We start from the raw sequence: 25,729 nt of genomic DNA, 5'->3' as shown, positions 1-25,729 counted from the left end.
TTGATGCAAGGATGAGTAATGGTTTAACATTAAGCAGTTTAGCAATGATAATAATAACTCATTTTTATAAAGAATCTTTTAAAAATGAATTGATGATTCATGAGTTTTTATTTTCATATTATTTGAAATGCAGAGAGTGAGTCAGAGAGACACAGAGAGGGAGCTTCCATCTATCTGTTGGTTCATTCTTCACATACCTGCAACAGCTGGGCCAAACCAAAGCCAGGAACCAGGAACTGAAGCCAGGGCTTTCTACATGGGCAGCAAGGATGCAAGAGCTTAAGCCATCACCTGCTGCCTTTCCAGGGTGCATATTAGCAGGAATCTGGATTTGGAAACAGAGCTGTGATTCAAACTTCCATTCTCTGTTATGGGATGTGATATGCTATGCGGTGTCTTGAGAACTGTACCAAAGCCTTGCCCGAAGGTTGAATGTTATTGAAGTCTTTCTGTATTCCTAACCCTATGCTTCTTTCCATGAATTGTCTCAGTTGACTAGGTCAACAGCCCTATGAGTGAATCAGTGTTAGGGAGTCTGTTTTCCAGATTGAGGAACCTTAGTTTTAGGGTTAGGGTTATGTAACATACTTGCTGAAAACTGGGATTGACAACAGTTTTCTGCAAAGGACCAGACTCATTGCAGGCTGTGAGGTCTCAGACCCAAGTGCACAGTCCTGATGTTGAGCAGAGAAGCCATTACACATGATCTGTAATGAATGAACTTGACTGTGACCCAGGAAAACTTTATTTTCAACAGCAAAAAGGTGTTTGGGATTTGTTCCTAGGTCCTAAGTATGCTGATCTTTGTTACACCTTAGCAGTGATGGGACTGTGATGGGGTTTTTTCTAAGCTTTTATTTTTAGAGATTTGAAGAGAGTGCTCTTCCATCCATTGGTTTATTCCACACATGGCTGCAACAGCCTGGGGCATGCTGGAGCCAAGAGATAGGAGCTTCTTCTGGGTCTCCTGTGTGGGTACACACTGTCCCAGGTACATGGACTTTCTTCAGTGACTTTCCCAGGAACATTTGGAGGAAGCTAGAAGGGAAGTGGAGCAGCCAAGACTCATACCATTGTCCATATAGGATGCTGCTGCTGCATGTGGCAGCTTTACATACTATGCTACAATGGTGCCATGGTGCTGTGATTTGAGCTGTGACAACATGCCTTTGAAGATCAAGGAGAAGCAAATTCTGATCCAGAAAAGACTGGAGGCTTAATTATTTGGCTTTCAAAATGTTGTTATGATTTTGCCTTTCCTTACAAAAATCATCCTACTTTTTAATCATTTTAGAAAGCAAAACCAAAGCCCACCTTTATGGTTTGCTTGGAAGCTGACATTGAGACAGCTCATTACACTCACGTGGAGTTGAGTGCTCTGAGGAAAGAAGTGTCATTTGAACGGAAGAGAACTGGATAGGGGTAATGGGAGGGATGTAAGGATCCACAACCCACGTAAGCTCCAAGGCCCCTGCGTCCTGGCTTTCCTTCCCTGCACCCACCGACCAGGCTGCACCTTGAGCTTCAGGAATTGACAGACTGAAGCAGTGCTTGGAAGGATCGAAGAGTGCTGGGGAAGTCGTATGAGTTGAACTGAGCAGCCATCTGCAGAGAGCCAAGAGACAAGCATTGTGGTCAGCAGGAATGGCACAGGCCAAGGCCTGACTACAGTGAAATGCTCAGATTGAGGCACTTCAGAAAGTTAAAGAAGGAGCCAGCTCAGCACGGGGTTTAAAATACCCACACCCCACAGAGGAGTGCCTGGCTTAAATCCCAACCCTAATCCTCACTCCAGCCTCCTGTTAGTGCAGATTTGGGGAGGCAGTGGTGATGGCCCAAGAAATTGTGCTGCTGCCACCCAGCTGGGAACCCTGCATTGAACCTGACATTCTCACTGCCATTTCTGCTTTGGGCCAACCTGGGCCATTACGTGCTTTTGTGAGTGAATCAGTGAATGGGAGTATGCTCGCTCGCTCGCGCTCTCTCTCTCTCTCCCTCCCTCCCTCCCTCCCTCCCTCCCTCCCTCCCTCCCTCTCTCTCTCTCTCCCTTCCTCCCTCCCTCCTTCCCTCCCTCCCTTTCTCCCTCCCTCCCTCCCTCTCTCCCTCCCTCCCTCTCTCCCTCCCTCCCTCTCCCCCTCCCTCCCTCCCTCCACCTACTTCTCAAATAACTAAATTATTATTTTTTAATGTTTAAATATTGTAAGTAACTTTGCATGCCTGCGTAGCTGTTAAGTACAATAGTAGAGTTTTGCACTTGGGTCTGCTAATCTCGTTTCAAATATCTTGCATTTGGCCAATGTTCTTACTTGAGGATACATTTAACAGTTAAGGGAAAATATAATTAAATTTATTTGGGTGCAAGACATATTTGAAATTCGGCACAATTTTTTCAGAATACACATTTTCCATGAACTTTTTGAGGACTCTTCATATTCAAAAGTTTTTGCACCAAAATAAACATCCTTTTATAAACTTTTTATAAAGATTTGTTTATCTGAAAGACAAAGTTACTCAGAAAAAGGGAGAGACAGAAATCTTCCATCTGCTAATTCAGTCTCCAAGTAATGGGGCAGGACCAGACTGAAGCTAAGAAACTTCATACAGATCTCCCCCTATGGGAACTCAAGTACTTGGGTCATCTTCTGCTGCTCTTCCACACATAGTAGCAGGGAGTTGGAACAGAAGTTAAGTAGGTGGGAGTCATTGTCCATGTGAGATGCCAGTATCACGAGTGTGGCTGAATCGATACCACATAAGTTTGGCTTGTTCTGTAAACTTCAAAGTACCCTCATAGCATGTGAGAGTGATCTGGCTGTAATATGTGCCATCCCATTGGTTGCCAGGGTTGAATCAGCTGATCTGGCTGGCTATGTGGGTGTTGCCTTCCTCCCTCACCACTCCATGTGTGCCCCTCCCGAAACTGCACGCTCAGTCGAAGAGGACAACCATCCCCACTAGAGAAGGACCAGTCTTTTGTCAAGGTTATGCGAGTAGCTGTGCTCTCCTGCTAGAACCTCCAAAAAAGCTTTCAAGGTTCAATCCCCTCATATACACAGGTAGCCATGTCAAATGATCTGATTACATTGAACTACAGAAGATTATCTACATTATTTTCTAAAGATCCGTTTGGTCCCAGGTTATTTGTCAACATCAGTTTATGTAAAATAAGCCTCTTGCTGCCTAAATATTACATATTACCTCCACCTTCTCACCAGTTATTTCAACCGAACTGTCAGTAGAATTGAGAGCATATGAGCACTGTTGCTTAAAGAAATTGACTGCATGCTCTGTAGAGAAATCATATTATTTTCCCAAAGGAGAGCAAGTTGGCCCAGTGACACCATGATTGCTGGGAACAAACTTCTTGTTTTCCGTGAGGTTCTGCAATGAATGGCACGTTCTGTCAATCAAGACATGCTGCGAAAGTTTCTTTTCCCATTGCCATTTAATGTTATCCTTTGTTGAGTTCAAGTACATTTTAAACATAAAGCTGGACTCTTTGGTTAGCGTTATTCTGTGTTCTTTCAGATACAGGCATGGGTTTTGTGTAGACTCCTCCTTAATTGCAAGGAGCCCTTCTCATTCATGGATTTAAAGATGTTTGTTTGTTTAATCTATTTGTACTCTCAAAACATTGCTTAACTAAGAGCCTGCAGCAGGTGCTCTTGCAGTGTTCATGGAAGCTCCCTAAAAGCAGTTCATACTGCCTTGAGCCTGGATCAAGTGCAATGTTCTGAGATGTTAACTGGTTTATCTCAAAGGATAGTGTTGGGGAGCTTAAATGACGTTTACAGCATCAGGCAGCAAACCTTACAGGCATACATGGTTGGAATAGGGACTAATCTGTGAGGTATTGCTTCGAAGAGGGAGTTGATACTTAATCAATCTTTAGAGTCCATGTTATGGTGGCAGTCATTCAGTGCTCCAAAAGAAGTCAAGTAAAAATATTCCCTGTTGAAAAGCATTGCCTGTGTAGTTCATTTGCACCGAACTTGGTCACCGTGAATCTGAAGCAACAGTCTCAGGCCACTCTGTTATGCCCTGTACCTTGCCTGGGGACTTCTTCCATTATGAAGGCCTCTTGCACTCAGCACTGCAGTGTATTTTTCTGTATTGGTTTCAGTTGCAGAACTGCTGGGATTCTGTCCTGGAACTGATCATTGATGTTTCTTTGCTCCACTTGGGGTCCATTCATTATTTTTTAGCAAGTTGACCTGGAAAGGATTTTATATTCTAAGCATATCCCTTCCTTTCAAACTCTAAAGACTGTCTTGGAACGTAACAGCTGTGCTCCATCAAGGATGAGAGCTGCTTCAGAGGGATGGAAATGGCTGGTGCAGAGGCATAAGGAAATTAGAATTAGTGCAAACTCTTTCCCAAACCTGACTGTGTGGGATAGAAGTAAACCATCAGGGTCTGGCACTATGGTTCAGTGGCTAAATCCTTGCCTTGCATGTGCTGAAATCCCTTATGGGCACCTGTTCATGTCCAAGCTGCTGTACTTGCTTTCCATCCAGCTTCCTGCTTGTGGCCTGTGAAAGCAGTTAAGGTGGTCTAAAACCTTGGGATCTTGCACCCACTTGGGAGACCCAGAGGAGGCTCCTGGATCCAAGCTTTGGATCACCTCAACTCCGGCCACTGTGGCACTTGAGGAGTGAACCAGCAGACACAAGATCTTTTTCTCTGTAAACCTGCCTTTCTGTTACAAACAAATAAAGGAAGTAGACCATCAGCTCTGTGAGGAGTGAGCACTGTGCTCTGACCAATAGCTTTTCCTGTTCTGTAATCTGGTTTTTGGCATGTGATCCATCATCTGTTGCTTACTACAAACTTAGCATTAAGCAGCACACAAAGCATACTGGTTATCCCAGTGTCTGTGGGCCCTCTGATCCTTTGCTTTTCATAAGGATGGGAAGGGTTGCAATCTCATCTGAAAGATCAGCAAGGGAGCCATCTGCTTCCAAACTCACTCAGAAACCAGTTCCTCGAGGGCTTTAACTAAGTTCAGAGGCCACCTTGAGTCCCTTGTTATGTGGACTTCTCGAACCCGAGCATTAACTTCACCAAAGCATGCCAGCCCAGTGGGCAGTAGTGACATCTACTAGGAAGATGGAGGTTAGAATCTTTTGTAACGAAAACATCCCTCTGCTTTTGCCTCGTGTTACTGGATGAAAGAAACCTACTTCATCCAGCCCATGCTCAAGTGCAAGAGATGACACAAGGGCCGGAATAGGAGTGTATGAGTTTAAAGAGAAAGGTGCTTATGATTTGGATTAAGGGCATCCAGCCACGATGTACAGATGCATCAGGTCATCTCAACCGTTTATAGATGACACCTATGGAGTATTTACCTAAATCTTCCTCATCCCTCATAATACAAGCTGATGTCCTTAGCCGCTCCTAAGGAGGTTTCTTTACAGCAGACCATCAGTCCGGCAGCCCCTTTGATCCAATAAGCCTTGTCTCCTCTCTTGCTCCTGCCTCGTGCATGGAGCGGATTTGAAGCAGTCCCCACACAGCACTTTCTGGATCCTCAGTCTTTTGTGTATGGGGTGCGCTGAGCGGCTTTTTGCTAGGAGGGAATGAAAAAGCATGGGTGAGAGTTCACATCTAATGTGTTCTGGTTGAAGTCCCTTGCTCTGTGTGGACACAGTGGGCTCTGCTTTCTCCCCTAAGCCTTTGATATTCCTGGGGCTTTTCAGAGCATGGACAGGTTATTAACAAAGCAAAGTTGGAGCTGCCCCAGACTGCAGAGCGACTCCTGAGATATCTGCAGGCACATCTATGAGCTGCCTATAAGCGCCTCTTGCCTGAGGTTCCCCCAGATCTCACACTTTTTCACTTTGCTTTTAAAAAAAAATTCAAAGGTCATGACAATACCTGGATGAAGTGATTCACATTGCAGTTTAGGACTGCACAGCATGTTTTGCTAAGTCAGAATTTTCTTTTAACTTCTTTCCAGTTTGGGAAGAACTTGACAATGCATTAAAAAGACACAGGACATAATTCACCTTGTAACCCCCGGGGCAGGGCTATTTGCCAGGTGCTCCAGGCTGTCTCCATCCTCTTTTTCTGCTATGTTCCCTTAGAAATGGGCTGCTGGGTGAGTATGAACCCAGAGGAAATGGACCTGAACACCATGCACAGGACAGTTTGGTCCCCGTGGGGATGAGTAATCACCTCTATGGCCAACAAGCAAGCCTGCTGCTGGTGAGATCTTCAGCTGTGCCGATTTCCTGCTGGCCTCAATGCAGTTGCCCAGAGCAGTTGGTTTTTTCAGAAACGGCCTTCTCCAAGCCAAGTAGGAGTATTTGAAGGCAGATACTCTGTTGGGCTGGAGAGATGAAGCCAGGGCTCAGAGAAGAGTCAGCTGAAGCCGACTCAAGGCACAACGTTCATCTCCTCAGTTGGCTTTCTCTGGCCACGAATCTCAAATCCCTGGAGATAAATAACTTGGGAATTGACTAGTTCCCACTAATAGTATGAATTAACAGTAAGTAAACCATGGCCATGCTGAAGTTTCATTTAGAGTGAATCCTATTAGCGCTTGTAATTGTGTTTCCTTTCCATAATAATCCCTTCCTGTGACAGGAATTAGGAGGGTTGTCCTCTGCCCAGGGAAGCTAATCCCAGGAGTCTGCCCCTGTCGGGTGCTGGCAAGTGAATGATGATCTGGGCCATGCACTTCCCTCTGATGGGGACTCTGAGAAGCCTCTTGGGTGTTTTGCATATATATTATTTTAGGCCTAATGTGTGATGCTGGAATTGAATAAGTTGAATGTAAAGCCCTCCTGTGGACCAAAGATTCCACACTGGATTACTTGATGATAGTTAACTCTGGTGACGTTAAAATCCCTGCATTTCACAAAAGTCCTCCAGTGTTGCAGAATTCTTTTGTTGTTGTTGTTGCCATGCCTCATTCTGAACAGTGTGTCTGTTTTGCTCTCTGACTCCAGGCCCTGACAGCTTGGGATACCCCTGATTCTGCTTTCTATGATGGCAAACAGGGGAGAAAAGAAAATGATGTACTGTCAGAAGGGAAAAGAGAATTTTCAACATCAGAGACTAGATTTATAGGCTTTGTAAGAAGACAGGTGCTATTTGTGGGCATTACAAAGAAGGGTCTGGAAAGAAAGAATGCTTGACATATGGCATAGCAGTGAGTGGGTTCATCACAGAATGGTTGCCTTGGACATAGGCATACTCCTTAAATGATTGACAAGTGTGTAATTTATTAATAGAGGAAGCTTGTGAGTGCTCTGTCTCCAGGTAAGGGTGAACTGAAATGCAAGGGTGTGAAAACAGCCAGCTTCAGAATGGTTTATGCCAGGAACTTTTAGCAGCAACTGGAACCAAACGCTGGTGAATGGTAACCAAAGATGCTGATGTTGGGATGAAGGAAGTCCCAGCAATCTTTCTACAGCAGGAGAGAGACAGATGTCACAGGAAAGGGCTTGCCCTCATCCCGAGATCCTGAACCCCAGTCACTGGCTAAACCACGAGGGTGACAGATGATCAGCTCAGCCATTAGGAAGCCTGTGCAGAGACTGTGGTCCTGCTGTTTGTCACTTTCTGCCACAGCCATGGTTAACAGAAAAACCACTCACCATCTACAGCCATAAATCCCTTTTCCCAGCAGAAGATACTGGCTGTGTATGACATTCATGGAACTAAAGGAGCAGCTGGCAATGTCGGATTCAAGGCAAGTAGGTTATCTTGGCCATCCTATTTAGCAGATGGCCAGGACATGATATATTGAAAATTATTAGGATCTAAGACAAGGGCCAAATGGCACAGGGGGCAGGAAAGGCCTTGGCAGCCACATGCAGGCTGATGGGGCCTCTCTGCCTCTGTGTCATTTTGCTTGGAACAGAAATAAAGGAGGTTGCTGGCGAGCCTGGATCACAAACGCATCTCTGGAGATGACTGCCAACATGATACTGACTTGACAGTTAGTTGCTTGAATCTCTACGGTGAGCCCCTATTTCAGAAGAGAAAGTTGGAAAGGGTAGATTTCATCTGCATTCATATGAACTTGGCCTTCAGTGTAAAACTAGGAGTTAGGATTTCCTGTATTGCCAGTCTCTGTGTACTTTGCTTATATCTAAAACAACTGAAAAGCTTTCATTCAGAGGCCTGTGTCACGTCTGTGTGCCCTCTTTTTGAAGATGACTAATGCCATGAAAAGTTGCCCTGAAATGAAAGTGCCAGGAGCAAAGTTTTGCCATGAGAGCACCAACTCTGCAGGAAGAAGGGTGTCTGTTTCTTCTAGTCCATTTTAAGCTCATTTGTACGATTGTTGCTGTCTCCATATTACTGCAGAATTCCTTTGATCTCAAAGTGGAAGGAAGCAAATTTCAAGCGCCAGGAAAACTCTTCATGTGGCTTTAAAAAGAGAAATATATTACAAAATTGAACAGATATCAAATAAAACATACATCTGGAATTTTTGAAATTTAAACTCAGACAGAGGTGTTACTTTGAGTACCATGCACGTTGAGAGGCCTATGGTTAAAAGGGCTGTTGAACATTGATTTAAATTTTAGCATTTTGTGGGCCTGGCTCAATAGACTGGTGACTGAAGTTCTCACCTTGCACATGCCGGGATCCCATATGGGTGCCGGTTCTAATCCCAGCAGCCCTGCTTCCCATCCAGCTCCCTGCCTGTGGCCTGAGAAAGCAGTTGAAGATGGCCCAAAGCCTTGGGACCCTGCACCCGTGTGAGAGACCTGGAAGAAGCTTCTGGCTCCTGGCTTCAGATCGGCTCAGCTCCAGCCGTTGTGGCCACTTGGGGAGTTTCTCCTCCTCTATGTATCTGACTTTACAATAAAATTAAATAAATCTTTTAAAAAAAACTTTAGCATTTCAGTTTGGGTTGACTTGTTACCCAATATTATCTACCCCTTAGCCAGTTCTCAGTAGTCAGCGTTATATTCTAGCTTTCATACCTGTCATCTTCATCATAACACTGTAAGATTGTATCCCTGTTTCTTGGAGGAGGAAATCAAGCCCTCAAAGGGTTAAGCATTTTGGTTTTCCTCATCTCTAGACTTACTCTAACCTGGAAAATGAACGGAACAAGAATGGGTCGGTAAAGCTTCCTTTGCTGTTGTCATGTTTGAAAAGTTGCACAAATTGCTTAGCTTATATTCAAGGATATTTTTAAGTGGCAAATCAGTTGAAACAGTGAGTGGAAGGAATTAGTTCAGTTTGTGTTGTGCTTTGCTGGAACAAATTCACTTATTAGCATGCTAGTTTGAATCCCCACCCCGAGCTTTGGAACTAAGGCATGAACTGGAACATGATCTCAGTATTATTAATGAGTTACTCAGGCCAGCCAATCATCACTGTTTTTCTCTGCATTTCCCAGCATCCATATTCTCAATCCCAACCGTATCAACCAGCAGAGTGAGGCTGGTGCGAATAGTGGTGAATAATGTGATGAATAATGTGATGAGATTGCTTAGAGTCTGGGGACTGACTTTTGGACTTGGGTGAGGCCTGGTTTGAGTATCAGACCCGGAGAAGGTGTGATCACAATGATCAGAGATTGCACCTGCCTTGGTTGCCTACTGACTTTCTTCTTGGATAGATTACAAATATTGCTGGTGAGTGTCAGTTGTGGAGGAATTGGGAGCCTTCACATCATCAGATAAAACTGAATGTATTAAAGCTTTCTCCTAACTGAAAGCACATCCCCTCTCCTTTGGGTGCAAGTTCAGAGGACAAGTGTGTCCCCCCCCCCCGCCTTATCCATAGAGGATACATTTTAGTGCTCCCAGTGGGTACCCAATACTTGAGATAACACTGACCCCAAATGCAGGCTGCTTCAGAAAATTATGCTTTTTTAAAAAAGCGTACAGGACTTTTGATCCAGAAAAGTTTTTAATCATGCATGTATAGCATCTACCAAAATTTCATGAGAAAATGGTTATGAAAAAACTAGGCATGGATTTCAAAATTGAAAGTACTAAAAGAAGCAACTCTTTAACTACTGAGGCCAGTGCTGCAGCATTGTGGGTAAATCTGTCAACTGCAGTGTCAGCATTTCACCTGGGCACCAGCTGTAGTCCTGGCTGCTCTACTTTCAATCTTACTCTTTGCTAATGTGCCTCGGAAAGCAACAGAGAATGGGTTAAGTGCTTGGACCCTTGCATATATGTAGGAGACCCTGGAAAAGCTCCTGGCTCCTTTCTTGGACTGGCCCAGCTCCAACCCTTGTGGCCCTTTGGAAAGTAAACTAGAATCTGATCTCTTTCTAGCTGCATCTCTCTCTCTCTATAACTCTCTTAGTAGCTCTGCCTTTCAAATAAATCATTTTTAAGAATTAGTGACTTAGGGCCCGGCGGCGTGGCCTAGCGGCTAAAGTCCTCGCCTTGAAAGCCCCGGGATCCCATATGGGCACCGGTTCTAATCCCGGCAGCTCCACTTCCCAGCCAGCTCCCTGCTTGTGGCCTGGGAAAGCAGTTGAGGACGGCCCAATGCATTGGGACACTGCACCCGCGTGGGAGACCCGGAAGAGGTTCCAGGTTCCCGGCTTCGGATCGGCGCGCACCGGCCCGTTGCGGCTCACTTGGGGAGTGAATCATCGGACGGAAGATCTTCCTCTGTCTCTCCTCCTCTCTGTATATCTGGCTGTAATAAAATGAATAAATCTTTTTAAAAAAATTAGTGACTTACTTTGTTTGAAAACCAGAATTACAGAGCTCCCATTCTCAAACTCACTCTTCAAGCAGCCACAGTGGCCAGGGCTAGGCCAGCCTGAACCCAAGTGCCTGAACTCTGTCCAGGTCTCCTATTGGGTGGCAAGGGCCCAGGCACTTTGGCCATTCTTCACTGCTTTTCCAAACATTATTTTAGCGGGGAGCTGAATGGAAAATGGAGCAAGCAGAACTCAAATGGAATAGGAGTGGTGCAAGCCGTATTCTGCTGTGCTATGGAGCCAGCCTCAGAAACTTATCTTTTAATTCCATGTTTCATGAACTTTGTGAACTATCCTCATATATTGTGGGTTTTTTTTTAATGTATGATAAAATTGAGCTTATCAGTTCATCACAAAAATAAATCAGCAATAAAAAGGAAGTAGAACAATGCAAGCCCTGTGATGTGGCAGTTGATCTGAAGAAAGATGGCTGGTCACTGTCTAATCAGCAAGTGACATATACATTGTAGAAACTCTCAACAAAGCATTGGTTCACTTTCCAGGCAGAACAGGGTGGGACAGCCCAAGATTTCATCATATTATTCAGACTGGCATGCAATTTAAAACTTAGGAATGATGTATTCCTAAATTTTCCATTTAATATTGTCAAACTCTGGTTGACCATGAGTAACCAAAACCTCAGAAAGCCAAACTGTGGATCGGGGGCTACTGTGGCTGAGGAATGATGTCATTGGAGGAGTCAAATGAGCCAATCAGGAGGCAGCAAATGTGCTGAGTCTTGTGGTGTGGAAGCCCATTTAGAAACCTTTAAGACAAACAGTAAGCAAAGTATGTTAGTGAAGAAAAGTATTGCTGTTGTAGCCCGTCCTCCATCTTCTACCTCTGTGTACGCTAAATAACTACTAAATTGTTCTCAAATGGGGTCTGTTTGTTAAAACCAGAAGCAACCAGTTGTAATTTTAATTCTATAGGTTGGTCAGTTCTGGTTGTGGGCAGCTTAGATGGTCCCTGTGCAGAGCCAGTGTTCACCTGGGACCTCCTGGTCTCAGACTTAGCTGTCCAGTAGCTGGCAGGATCTGGAAGGACCTCCATTGCTTCTGCCTATGCCTGCTGCATTGTGGTCTCTCATCTTCTAGAAGACCACCTTGAGATACGGAGTATTTCTTTGGGCTCTTACTTTATTATACTCTGGGATTTTGAAATTCAGACACATGCCAGTTAGGTTTTCTTATCTTTCATTTTTATACTATGATTCTGTTTTTGGCCATGGTGCAAGTAAGATTTTGATTATTTGCTGTGGGTGTTTGTCTTCAAAAATGTTTCATGCAGAAGTGTGTGTCAGGCTCCTGGCTTGAGTGTCCTCTAAAGCAATTTGGAGGTATATTCATGCCAGCTCCCAGAATTCCACCCTTGTGATCTAGTAAAACTTGAGTCTGTTCAGTGGTCCTTTCTCCATACTTTACAGCGTTCATAATATAGTACAAAAATCTATGTCATTTCACTAGTCTATAAACATGACATTGTGCATGATGGCACCTTTGTTCTGCATTTAGGTCTAACTTGTAAATAGCAACATGTAATCACTAGTAGCACTTAGAACGCCTAAATAGTCTTTCTCAATTCCAGGCTCTGCACCATTAATATTGGTGGCTCTTTTTAGAATTTTAAGGTGCTCAGCAGCTACCCTGACTCTACTCCTTTTCTAGTAGCCCTTCATCCTTTTCTTAAACAGATAACCCACAGCTATGATGGGCAAAAATGTCACCAGACACAGTCAACCATCCTCCAGAGAAAGCACAGCCAGCTTCATCTGAGAACCCCTACTCCCACCTGGAGATGCTGGTGCAGAGAGGGATGTGTAAAGTGTGGGTTTCTGTTAGAATAAACCAGTAACGCACACTACAGGGAATATTTGTACAAGGGGACGTGGATGACAGTCCAACTGCATAAACTCCCTCTAAAGGTGGCTCCGGATCCTTCTGCATCAGGTTGGGTCTTGCTGCACAGTGAAAGGTTCGTCAATATGTCAACTTCATTATGTTAAAAGTGGATTAAATATAAATACCATTCCTGAGAAAGAAGAAGGGCAGAGCTTGCTGATCACAGATAATGGATTTTGGAAAAACTCTTCATTTTGGAAAGTTTTTAATGTACACAGAAGTAAAAGAGAATGGAAGCATGTCCTGTCTTTGTACTTCCCACTCAAGGTCAACATAATTGCTTCAAGGTCACTCTTTGTGCATCTGTGCTCCACTCACTCCCCCTGCTGTCCACTTTTGGACTCTTGCAGCAAGTTCTAGACACCATTTCCTTTCATTTGTAAATATTTCAATGGATTTCAAAAGAAAGACTCTTCAAGCCGTAACTGTAGTGTGCACATGGGATTTTAATCTTAAAAAGGTAGGAGTGGAATTTCTGCTCAGTAGTGTCAAGAAATTGACAGTGGAAGAGATCAAACCAAGGAGACTTGACTTTGGCAGGGGATTAAAAAGTCCAGAAAGGAGTCCGGTGGATTAGCCTAGTGGGTAAATCCTCTCCTGGCATCCACCATGATCCCACATCACTGCCGGTTTGTGTGCCAGCTGCTCCACTTCCCATCCAGCACCCTGCTTGCTGCCTGGGACCCTACACCTGTACTGGAGACCACAACGAGACTCCTGATTTCTGGCTTTGGATCAGCTCAGCTCAGCCTGTTGTGGCCACTTGGGGAGTGAACCGGCGGATGGACAATCCTTCTCTCTGTTTCTCCTCTTCTGTGTAAATCTTCCTTTCTGAAAAATATAAATGAATCTTTCAAAAGTCCAGAAAGAAATGAGGGTAGGAGACACTGTCTTTCTAAGATGCTTTCCCATTTACCTTTTGCTTTGAGTAATTCTGAAAGGGCCACTTAAAGTGTGTGATTTTTCATAGGGAATTGGGAACCTTATGAATGTAATAGGCTGGCAGGGAACTGATACATTTTCCAAGACAAAATCCCAGTTGCCAGAAGGTACTGGCTGACTTGGTTAATGATGCTTTGCCTTTTGATGACTCTCCATGACTTTTTAGCCCATCAGGACATTCTCTTAATAAAACAAGGCAAGCAAAAGGTCTAAGATTTTGCTGGTCCTGTGGTGTTTTTCTGCCATTATAATGTATGTTGAGAAGTTTCTTTTGATTTAGACTTCCTCACTTGATTCCGTTGTATCATAAATCTCTTGCATTTGGGGAAAGCTATGCTATAAGTGAGACCTAAGCAGCTTGCTAGATAACGTCTATTTTTTGCCCCATCTCTTTAGAAGATTAAACTGAAGCTGTGTGTCTGATGCCAGAATAGATTTAACCAATCATGTTTCCTTTACATGTAGGTCAGTCCGAGGGACAATTCTGCGCTGGATCCTATTATCCACGGGTTGAAGGGTGTCGTACATCATGGTAAGTAAGCCACATGTATTTCCTTGCGCTGGGATGTGAAGGGCTCAGATCTCCACCTCAAGGAATCAGGTTATCTGGCAGGGTACAGAGGGTGACACCCATTTCTCATCGACTGATGTTGAAGGGCATTGGAGCCATTATTTGATGGGTAAAGAGCACACCCATTTATTTCTGGGAAATGTGTCTGGGTTAACAGTAAGCAATTTGTTTCTCTTTGGATACCTCTTTGAATGTATAGGTTATCAATCAGAACGTCCTGAGAGGTACTGTTCCTAGCTGTTGAACCTGCTATTTATCTCATTGTCTCCTAAATATATGCTTCTTTCCAGTCACTTTTCATTATTAAAACTTCTGATTTGCTTCCATGATTTAGGGGGAAAATATAAATAGGTAGGACAAGTCATTAAACTTTGGAGCTTGTGGGCCTGGCACGGTGGCCAGATGGCTGAAGTCCTCGCTTTGGACATGCCAGGATCCCATGTGGGCACCGGTTTGTGTCCCTGTGGCCCTGCTTCCCATCCAGCTCCCTGCTTGTAGCCTGGGAGGGCAGTCGAGGATGGCCCCAAAATCTTGGGACCCTGCACCTGTGTGGAAGTCCCAGAAGAAACTCCTGGCTCCTGGCTTTGGATCAGCTCAGCTCTGGCCATTGTGGCCACTTGGGGTGTGAATCAGCAGATGGAAGATCTTCCTCTCTGTTTCTCCTCTTCTCTGTATATCTGACTTTCCAATAAAAATAAAATAAATCTTTATTTTAAAAAATTTTTGTGGAGCTTGTGAGGAAGCCTTATGCAGCTACTAGAATGGAAAAGCATTAGGCCAACCTTCTGTACAACAGACTTCTTAAACTCAGAAGGAAAACTGGGAAAGAAAGTAAGATAAATTACCTCTGTCTTTTCGAACTGGTTTTTATTGGAGGAATTTCTCTGCAAGTTCATTATCGGCAATGCATCATTACCTGTGACATGAAGATCCTCTCATTTCAAAACTATCCTTATTGCAGTGAGGTGTGGAGCACATGTGTAATGTCATGATTTGCAAAAGGTTTGATCATCTAATTAGAATTCCAAAGACATTGATGTAAATTGCATTAGTAACCATCATAAATCTCTCCTTGATCCCTGCAGCTGTGATAAAATGCCTTCCCCCTTTTGGGGAAGATTGTCCCTGCACCAGAGTGAACTCTGTAGAGCATAACACACATCTTCCCTTCTCCTTCAGGGAAACTCATGCTGGTTGTCAGGGTCACGTGGAAGCCAGTAGAATTTGGGATTGATGATTCTGTTCAGTTATACAGCGAATAATAGTAATAAACCTCATGAAAGTAGAAAAACAAGGTAAAGCCAAATGCCCTATAGAGGATTAACTTGGGAAATATCTATTTGTTTCTTCCCAATTCCTGATTTGGCAGAGGAGAAATGCGTGCCCCACCCTCAAGACTTAGTTATTTTCAAAGGCCTCAGCTGAGGTGCTAGGAGTTCCATAAACAAATCTGGGTGGGGGCCCAAGTACTCTGGATGTGGGAATGCATCCACTGGGTTCAGGAGGCTTACCGAGATGCCTGGGATGTGAACTCAACTCTATGCCTTGATTTGGGAAGTCATTGAAGATCTCCTAAAATGAGCTACCTAGGCAGCAAGTTCACTTACATATTCCACAAAACTGTACTGCTTGCTTATTTGACAACCCCAGAATAGCGCACTGATTCAGCCAGACACAGGCAGCCTTTGGGGGCTTAGAAGGGAAGTGAAGTACTGCTCTGCGAGCCTTTGTCATTTCCTCTACTGCAAGAGCTTCTTCTTTGCTTGTAGCAAAGGTATCTCTTAAATGTCACATGTCTGCTCAGATCTTGCCTCCTTTTAAAACTCCTGTTCATTCCCAAATCCCCTCACTCCTGTCACTGTCACCTCATCCCAGGGTTCATTCTTCAAAGCACCAAATGTGTCTGGAATGACCTTGTGTGTGTATCTACTCATCTACTGACCACTAGAGCGTCATAAGGGCCAGAGAGTTTGTGTGTTTGGCACATTGTACCTTGAAAGTGTCCGCTTGGTAGATATCAGCTGGGTTTTCAGATGAACTGCAAATACATAAGTGAGTGCAAAATATAAAACTGGAGGAAGGGGAACCTACTAACGTCCGCTTGGATTTTGCTTTGATTGGGAAAAGGAACAATTTGTTCTATCATCCTTCCGAAAGGAAATAGACATTTGAAATAGTTAAAAAGAAAAACTTGTGCTGGAATTAAAGGCATTCTCAGAGGAAGGTCCTGAGAGGGATTTGTGTGATCTGTTAATGTGAAAGGACGTGAATAATCATGCCCTTCACAGTGTCTTGAGTTGGGAAATGGTGATGGAGATGTGCAAAGGGAAAAAAATATGGATTTCTGTTGCAGGTCAGAAATGACTTTTATTTCTCTAGCCCTGGGAGTCATATCTCACAATGTTAATTTCTCATGAAAAGAATTCTTTTATTAGGAAGAATTTTACCTACGATGATGTTTCAGAAAACTCCTGAGGGCCGATGTTTGTTCTAGAGGGTAACTCTTCAGTTAGGATACCCACATTTCATATCAGGGTGCCTGGGCTCACTGTCCTACTCTGCTCGAATTTCCGGCTTTCTGTTAATGTGGACCTTTGGAAGTAGTAGGTGATAACGAATTTGGGTCTCTGCCACCTGTGTAGGACACCCGAATTGAGTTCCTGGCTTCCAGCTTCTCCGTGGCCTCTTCCTCACCCTCCCAGTCTCTCTATCTCTCTTTAAAAGATGTCCACGGAAAATAGAATTTAAAGATGATTTTTTGTTGGTGGAAAATTTTTTTTTTGAAGTTCTTGCATGTAAGGAGTCTTGGTTCACGGAATATGTGTTTAATGAAAAATCATGCACTGGCTTCTACTTTTTGCACTTAGTAGAGCTAATCTGTGAACACTATTTTCCACTCTTTGAAGTTCCTTTGGGTGTTTTTTCAGCTGAAATGACTCGTAGGACCACAGTGTGAGTCTGACACCTCCACAAAGGAACATGGAACTTCCAAGGATGGGTTGTAGGCCACTTTGAGAAAGGTTCTGCTAGACCATCAGAAGACCCAGAAGGAAGTCTGCATTATGCAGGATTGGCCTGCCTCTCATTCCATCACTATGTGAATCCAAGAAAGCGCGATCCCAGGGTGCACACTAGTCAGAGTCCCCAGCGTGTACTTTGTCACTGAAATGAAGACCTCAGGGGTACACTCCCATGGCTACCCAAGACCTTGTCACTTTCCTTTGAAAGACACCTTCCTAATCACACTCGGAAAGGTTGTTCTTGATCTCTCCTTTTCACAGTATTTAGAGGCTCTTAGAAACAGCACTGGTTTACTTTGTCCTCTGTTATTAAGGACCTAATAGAAGTGTACCACAAGGGTGGGTATAAAGTACATGTAAACACCCTCATGAAGTTTTCAACTCTTGGGAAAGATGAGTTTCACAGCATTAAAAAATGGGAAGCAGCAAACTTAACTCAGACATGGGATTAGGCAAGTGGACATTAAGATTGTCCAGGCACAATAAGATGCTGGACTCTATGCTTGGTATATGTTTGCAAAGAAAAAATCTTGATTCAGTTTGAACTGTAATGCTGCAACAAGGTGGAAGAATCCACCATGGGGGAAGGTCATGGGAAGGGGTTGGGGGAACCCAGAGCCTATGAAACTGTCACATAATGCAATGTAATTAATTTTAAAAAATAATAATAATTAAAAAAAGAAATATATATATAAAAAAAAGATTGTCCAGGCAGAGAAGGAAGCTTAGAATTCAGTCAAGACTGGTAGAGGTGGAGGTTTCTATAGGAGAAGATCTGGCGTGCTCTAGGCTGTGATCCCTGTAATATTGTCTCTGGCACTGGGGAGAGACATCCTAGAAACCCATGGGTCCCATGAAGTCCAATTTCTGGTATGTTTGTTGTTCTGTGTATATTGTGTTCTTCATAGGCTCGAGAGCCATGTAGAAAAACAAATGGAAAACTGTGAGACAATTTGCCATTGATTGTGGTTCTTTGTGTGTATCCATTCAGCAATAATTGGGCAATAATTTGAAGCAATTAATCATTCTATTTGTCCTTCCACCAATATCTACTGTGGGCTACATTGATTTCATTATAAACAAAGTTTTTTGTTTGTGATGAGCAGTACTTGTGAACAGTCACACCTAACCTAAATATTGTAACCCAGTTCTTAAACACATGCACACAACTATATGGAATTTGCTGTAGAAATACAGAAATAGAGCTTCCCCTTGTAACTTTCGTACCTACTTGGTCAATGATACCAAAACCATGTTACGTTCTTTGTTGACTAAAAAGTATGGTTTTTTCTTTCCTGTTTTGGGCCTACCATGTTATGGTATCCACCCAAAGAAAGCACTGGGGGCTATTTCGTATGTATATTCGTACTAGCAAGCAGGTATTGAAACATGCCCATACTAAATCAGTTTTTTTTTTTTAAAAAGCCACTTTTCTGGTTTTGGGTTTGGGGTTGTTTTTTTCAGAGTCACTGGGAGACAAATAGAGAACACGCTCTTCCATTTGCCTGTTTGTGCCCCAAATGCTTGCCGTGGCCTGCCTGAATGAGAACCCAGTCCAGGACCCCCATCTGGGTGCAAGTACCTATGTCCTTGGGCCATCGCCACTGCCTCCAAGGGTCAAAGCCCATCCCCACTTTCCTGTGTCTGAAAGGAGATGTCCCAGTGCTGGCTGTTCAGTAGTTGGGTGTCATCTCTTTGCTCCTCTTTGCCAAGGTCACTGTCCTCTTGCCCTGACTGTGACACGGGAAGGCTTTTCCTCCTTTAGAGGATGCTTGAGGGCAGGGGTTAGAAACTACCCTCAGACACCAGGAAATCTGGTCAGAATGAGACAGCTGTTCTCCTTATCTTCCCTCTCCAGGCTCTTCCAAGAAAGCAATCAATCAAAGGACAAAAATAAATTATCACCTATTAATGTCACAGAATGAGGCTCTTGCAAGCCTTCCTACTCAAAAATCCAGCCATGGAAGTGGCGGGTAGGACACAATCACAGCTCTCCTTGCAGAGCAGCGTCTTTAAGTGACTAGTTTGCTCCTGAATTCACCCTTAGGGGTTTCTTCTCTTAGCCCCTTCATCTTTGACTTCATCCTTTCTGTACCGAATCTAGCGTCATTCCAGGTCTTAGCGGAAAGGGAGGAGAGCCAGGACTGTCCAGGGAGGTGCGGACCACCTGCATGAGTGTTTCCAAGAGGTACTAAAGCCGAACCTCTACCCCCCCACCCCCGCCGATCTTGTTTGTTCTAGCCTACCTTCTGGGACCAGGGTTCCTGTGGCAAAGATAAATGTGGAGACACCTCCCAACCTTGTCACTTCTGATGTCCTTCATCGTGCACAGTTTTGTCATGTCACTGGTCAGGATGTATAATGGCAGTTATAAACAAAGAATGGTGTTTAGGTTAGCAGTAAAGATGCCTGCATCCCACACTCAAAAGAAAAACAAACCGACTCCAAGCTGGAATTCGCTGCATGTTGGGAAATGCAGATGGTACAGCTTGTTTGGAAGCTGTAGTGCTGTTTCTGCCATCCCCACGCCTCAGAGCCAGCATTTATTGTTTAGTGTGGGAGTCATGCTGGTTCATAACAGTCTCAAGATGGAAATAACTCATACGTGTCAGTGGGAGTACATGTGTTGTGATGTTTCTGTAATGGAATAGTATGCAGTGAGTTAAAATGATTGATGAATCGCTTCTCGGCCTTTTGGCTAAGATCGAGTGTAGTATCTGTTCTTATCAGTTTAAAATGATGAATGATAGACACCAAAAAACAAGAGCACATACGTAAGTGGCTTCTTTTCGGTGAAGTTCAGGAAGAGATCCGTTAACCAGCTAATCCATGCTGGTAAGAGGCATAGTAGGGCTGGGAACTGGGAAGGGATATGAAGAGATTTTCTTACGTAATAATATTATGTGTCTCTTTGCAGAGGATAATTGCATAGGTATGATAGAAAAACTCAGCACATAATTGTGTTAAGGTTCAACCGTGGGGAACATCTGATGATTTATTCAGTCTGGCCCTACAAGGGCAATGGCAGTCAGGACTCAAAATTTACTAAATCTATAGCAGGCTAATTATTAAGTTGATTATTTGGCCCACAAATGGTATTATATACTTAAAAATGACTGTTGGCAGAAAAAAAATTTCCCCATTACTGTTTTAAGTTTATCCATTTGACAGTTTGTGTTAAAAATAGCTTATATATATATTTTGCATTAGTCTCTCAAAAATCTTTGCAGCCACAAAGCTTTAAAAAAAATCTTGCAGCCTATACCAGCCTGTGCTAAGTTCTGTTAGTGGCAAGGGTTGGCAAGGATGTGAAAGGCAGGAATTCTGCGAAGTTTCTGGAGAGAAGCTTTTGACTCTTTGCACACAATCTAGCTCTACATAAGTTGGTCTTGGAGTCCCACTCCTCTGGCTATCCCTTATAGAAACTCAGATACAAATGTACAAAGAATATTTGTGGCACTGATTTTCCTAGTTACCCATACCTAGCAATGCCTTAGAGACCCGGCATTAGCAATCCTGGATAAATATAGCAAGGAGTAGTCACAGAAAAAGAGCATCTCACCTTGTTGAAAAAATGCATCACTCAACAACACGGGTACTTCCAAAAACCATGACATGGAACACAAGAAACTGGATGCAGAATACTTTCTGAATCCTTCAACTGAAAGTTCCCAAAATTGTGAAATGTAACTTATATCATGTGGGAGTATGTGTGTGGGTGCTAAAACTAAAATGGAAGTGAAGTGATGGTTATTTCCGATGATTTGGCAATGATTTTGCTCACCTTTCTGCCTGTGTTTGATTTTGCCATCAAAGGAGACAATTAGCATTAGAAAGGAAGAGATTCAGACAGTGCTTTCCTCTGGGACAAGGGATGTTATAACAAAGAGGGGAGTGGCAGCACTTCCTTAAATACTTTTTGCCGTAACTGTCCCCAGCAGGCCGCTTGTTCTCTCTACAATTTGATTGTGGACCAGTGAAGGTCCTATGGCAGTGTCAGGATTGTACTCATAAGGGATGACTTGGAAAGCCAATACCCCCTGGTAATGTTTAGAAAAATACAAATCAACAAAGAGGGAGTAACTTCTGACATTTCTAGAGACACATGGTGCCTCACTGCAGCTGTGCTGTTACTGACTTTGCCTCAGGAATGGGTTTGTTAGGCCAACGACATCTCTGAATCCTGTAAAAAACCCCCTGAGGTACAACCACTTTAGTCTCCTTTCCACTGACAGGCAGGCAAAACAGGTAGTGCACCAGGCTCGTGGTTGAAGAAGTGACCGAGGCCAAAGTTGCTAGCAAGGTCTTCATGATATGCAGCTGGCGCTTACTGCTTCCAGACTGTCTTGTGTTCTGCTCTCTGCTTGGCTTCTCACATGCTTGTTCCAGTCCTGAGGAAAGCTCATCACATACTTCCCATAGGAAGAGCAACTGAAGAGACATTTATTAGGACCACGGTCTGGCATCATCACCCAGGATCCTCATGCCCGTCTCTGGACTCCCAGATCTCAACATACTCTCTGGCTGATGCTAAAGCAAAGTTTCTTGCATGGACTTTGGAAGAAAAGGACCGATCTCAGAACTGGGGGCTTTGGGGAAACATAAATCTATGAGCTGTGATGCTCATCTGCATCATTACAAACCAGCAGCAAGGTTGGCCTGGTTAGAAGGAATCTTGTCTATTTGGAGTAATACAAACTCTAAGTTCTTTTGATCCAGAGCTTGTCCACTACTTGCCCATATGTACTAGTCAAGGTGCTAAGGCAAAGTAAGACTTTTCCTGCCATTCAGGAAATCTTAGTCTCATGGAGAATATATCTATAGATATATATATCTATAGATATATATATATATATATATATAGGACTCAAACTATATATATATATATAGTTTGTTTTCTATCTCTGCCATTCTTGGTGCTGCAAAAACTACAGTTATTTGCCTGCATAGTGATTGCCTGTGCTCATACACATGTGTCATTGGACCTTGGAAATCAGCTTTACAGATAAGTCTGCATTGTGGAAACTTTTAATAAAAGAGGTGTTTGCCAATTTTTACTTGCAAGACTTGACTGTTATATTTTTCTAAAGCCGTGCATTCAGTGTTCAGGTTCGTCCTGCGTGAGTGCTGGAGCTCTAACTTGAGGACAGTGAGATCCTGCACAAATTGCTGAGTCTTCCTGTCCCTGAGTTTCTGCCTTGTAGAATGAGGATAATGAAAGTGGGTACCTTGTGAGTGATGCCACTGAGAGCACTGAAACAGGGAAAATCTAAAGAAACAAGGGTACCAAGAATGTGCCAACTGCCCTGTTGATCAGGGTCAGCAAATTGTTATCTATGGCCCAGTCCAGGCCACTACTTGCTTTGGCAAAGAAGTTTCATTGGAACACAGCCAAGCTCGTCTGTGTACATACTGCCTATAGAGCTTTTGTACTGGCAGGCAGAGTTGAGCAGTGACATGATAGAGGTTGCTCAGCACCACACGTTTATTCTCTCCTTTTGTGTAGAAAACGTTGGCCAGACCTGCCTCATCTATTGTGTGGCTATTGTGACAGATCTGCCAGCAGCATTCCCTTCACCTAGTAGTTTGTTTGAACTGGGATAATGTAAATACTCAGGTCTTTACTTACCATTTAATAGACTTCACAGAGATGGGCTTCAGTTTTGATCTTGCCCAGATCAGCACGTAATCCAAGTGTGTTTCAACTGAACTAATGAGGGTTCTGTTTAAATGGTGACCTCAAAGAAAGAAATCATTGCAATTAGTTCCTTCATTTTGAATAGGAAAACCATTGCTGTCTTATCTACAGCTCACTGATATTTTGGACGTCTTATCATGCGACAGAATTTCCCGTTTGAAGTGTATGTTTCCAGCATCTAATTACATGGAACTTTCCTGAAGTGTGCTATAAATATACAGCACTGTAGTCTTGGCTAATTGGCTCATGTCTTATATGCATTCGGGAAGTGCTGATGCTTATCTGAACACCTTTGATCTCAAAATCTTCTAGAAACAGGCACACGTAAGCCATTTCCACAGTTTCCTGGATATGGGAGCATCCCATCCACCACCATAAATGCGAGCTATTTCCACTTCTTTTGTTAGCTGAAGCCAGGAAATGGCATAGGGCGAAGCTTCTGCTTTATCACTAATAGTGTTGTTAACAATGATGTGAACACATAAAAGGACTTCCAATATGATGCTTTTGTGGTTGGATTTGAATTTGAGTCACACATTCATCTGGCCATCCTTCTTTCTGAGTATTTCATCATCTTTTACTTGATGATGGAGTCCAGGGAAATGTCCTTTTCTGGATTGTTTCAATGGGCTGTGAAGAGCAAAGACAACATTTCTGTTGTCTACTGCAAACATGCTTACTAATAGGCTTAGAGCTTCCTCGTGTGACTTTCTTTTTAAGATTTATTTTTATTGGAAAGGCAGATATATAGAGAGGAGGAGAGACAGAGAGGAAGAAGATCTTCTGTCCGATGGTTCACCCCTAAAGTGGCCACAACGGCTGGAGCTGAGCCAATCCAAAGCCAGGAGCCTCTTCCAGGTCTCCCATGCTGGTGCAGGATCACAAAGCTTTGGGCTGTTCCTCAACTGCTTTGCCAGGACACAGGCAGGGAGCTGGATGGGGAAGTGAAGCTGACGGAATTAGACCTGATGCCCATATGGGATCCTGGCGCGTTCAAGGCGAGGACTTTAACTGCTATGCTTATTAAGCCGGGCCATTTCGTGTGACTTTCTTTCTCTGCCCCTTGTTGCATGCCGTGTGTGTGGTACCTTGGTCTAGGAGAGGGACTGTTGTGTGAGAGCTCCAGCTGTGTTGTAGAATACCAGTCCTGCTCAATGAGTTGTACCCTCTGGACAGTGTGTGGCTGAGTTTGCTCAGCTCTCAGTGAGATCTGGGTAGTACCAGTCTTGTGGGTTTCTCCTGAGTGTTCTGTGCCTTAACATATGTCACTGTGCCTAGTACAGGGTAAGCATCCAGTGTTGGCTGTCATCTTTGCCTCCCTGTCCCCACTGTGGTCATCCTTATTGTTGTTACTTGTTGAATGGAGGCCATTTGAGAACAGGGAGTGATTGTAAAGCTCTTGAGTTCTGCCTCCATTGCCACCTGGCTGTTTGCAATTAAATCTGTGTTGCATGATGTAGTTGAGCTCCAAAAAATGAAATGATGAAGACGAGAATGACAACGATGATTTGGGGTCATTAGGCCTTTGGGGATCAGGAGGAAGGGTAATGAGGTGAACAAGCATCAGCCTGTCCTCTGCTCATCCCACACTGTGTACCCAGCCTTGGCTGGACAGTCCCTACTGTCTCATTTAGTCCCGGCAGCAACACAGTGAGATCTTCCTCCCATTTCACAGATGAGTAAAATGGGATCTAGAAACTGGGGATAATGTATCTTCTACTCATGCACAAGAACAAGGATTTGAGCCTCATTTGCATTAGGCTCTGAAATGCATTCTTTTTCTCCTGTGTCAGCCCAGGGTCTAAATCCCAGTGTCAACTAATTTACTATTGCCAAACTCACTTAATTCCTGTGTCTTCCAGTTCCTCCATTAGGTCACTGACTGAGAGTTTTAAAAAATGGCCATCTCATATCCATTATAGCTACAACAGCCCTACCAAGGAGAGAGGAGAGCAGTGCCTTGGTTCATTGGCAGTCCTGGACCTGTCCTTATCAGCCTGAAAATTTTGAATATTCCATGATTTCTTAATTATTGACAAAAAACATGATCTTATAGTTTGTCTTTAACTATTGAAATCAAAATGCTGCTGTGTTTGGTTCACTGAAATCATTAGCAACAGTCAGTGGGGCTGTAAGGTTTTGGAACCATGGTGGGCTGGCTTTTTCATGAATGTTCTCTCTCCAGGTGCTTGAAGATGGGAGTCTGATTAAGCAGGTGGGCTCTCTCCCTCCTTCCTATGCTTAAACTTCCTAACAACACTAGAGATTTGGGGGGGGGGGGTTGTTGTTGTTTTTGTTTTTGTTTTTGTTTTTGTTTGTCATCATGGGCCTCTGGGGTTTCCTCGAGAGTATGCCTGCAGGGAACATGAGGAGGTGTGCCTTTAATCCTCTGCCCACAGGTAGAAAGTGTTTCGGAGGCGAAAATAAGCCCCATGCTTCCGGCCTCCCCATGTAGTTTGCCCTATTGAAGCTTGCATGACATTGCTTGTCTCTATGGCTCTTAAATGCTCTGCCCTTCTGTTAGGAGCAGGGGCCAGCCAACTTTCTTTAAAGGAGACTGAAAGCAAATATTTGAGGCTTTGCCAGCCATGTACTCTGTTGCAGCCACAGAGCACAGGAAGCTATGGACATGAATGTATGCCAATATAACATCCGATTTTATGGATTTGGCCAGATTTGGTTTGTGGGCCATAGTTTGCTTAATTTTGCATTAAAGTTATACAAGAAGTTAGTTTGATATATTTCTTTCAGGCATGCATAAAAGATCTACTAAATGAAGCCCTGTGTTGGGTGCTGGACATATAGCTGGGTGACACAGTATGGTTGTAATGGAACCTTCCAGCCAGCTCAAGAGGTCAATATGAACTAGTGCCACAGGCTGTAAGTGAGGCACAG

The 25,729-nt window shown here is 43.7% G+C and overlaps 1 protein-coding gene and 1 pseudogene across 3 annotated transcripts in view; both read left to right on the top strand.

The window, feature by feature from the left end:
• PTPRG (protein tyrosine phosphatase receptor type G) overlaps positions 1-25,729 on the top strand; it is a 698,717-nt gene that overhangs the window by 531,419 nt on the left and 141,569 nt on the right. For all 3 annotated transcript variants that reach the window (XM_058678459.1, XM_058678457.1, XM_058678460.1), the window contains exon 6: positions 14,011-14,077. In XM_058678459.1, coding sequence (XP_058534442.1) covers positions 14,011-14,077 — 67 coding nt within the window. The remainder of the gene's footprint in view (positions 1-14,010; positions 14,078-25,729) is intronic.
• On the top strand, positions 19,815-19,908 carry LOC118760321 (U2 spliceosomal RNA; annotated as a pseudogene).

The sequence above is a fragment of the Ochotona princeps genome, chromosome 21 (assembly GCF_030435755.1).
Source record: "Ochotona princeps isolate mOchPri1 chromosome 21, mOchPri1.hap1, whole genome shotgun sequence".
Taxonomy (NCBI): Eukaryota; Metazoa; Chordata; class Mammalia; order Lagomorpha; family Ochotonidae; genus Ochotona; species Ochotona princeps.
The sequence above is the reverse complement of the archived record's forward strand: the minus strand, read 5'-3'. Positions and strand labels throughout refer to the sequence as shown.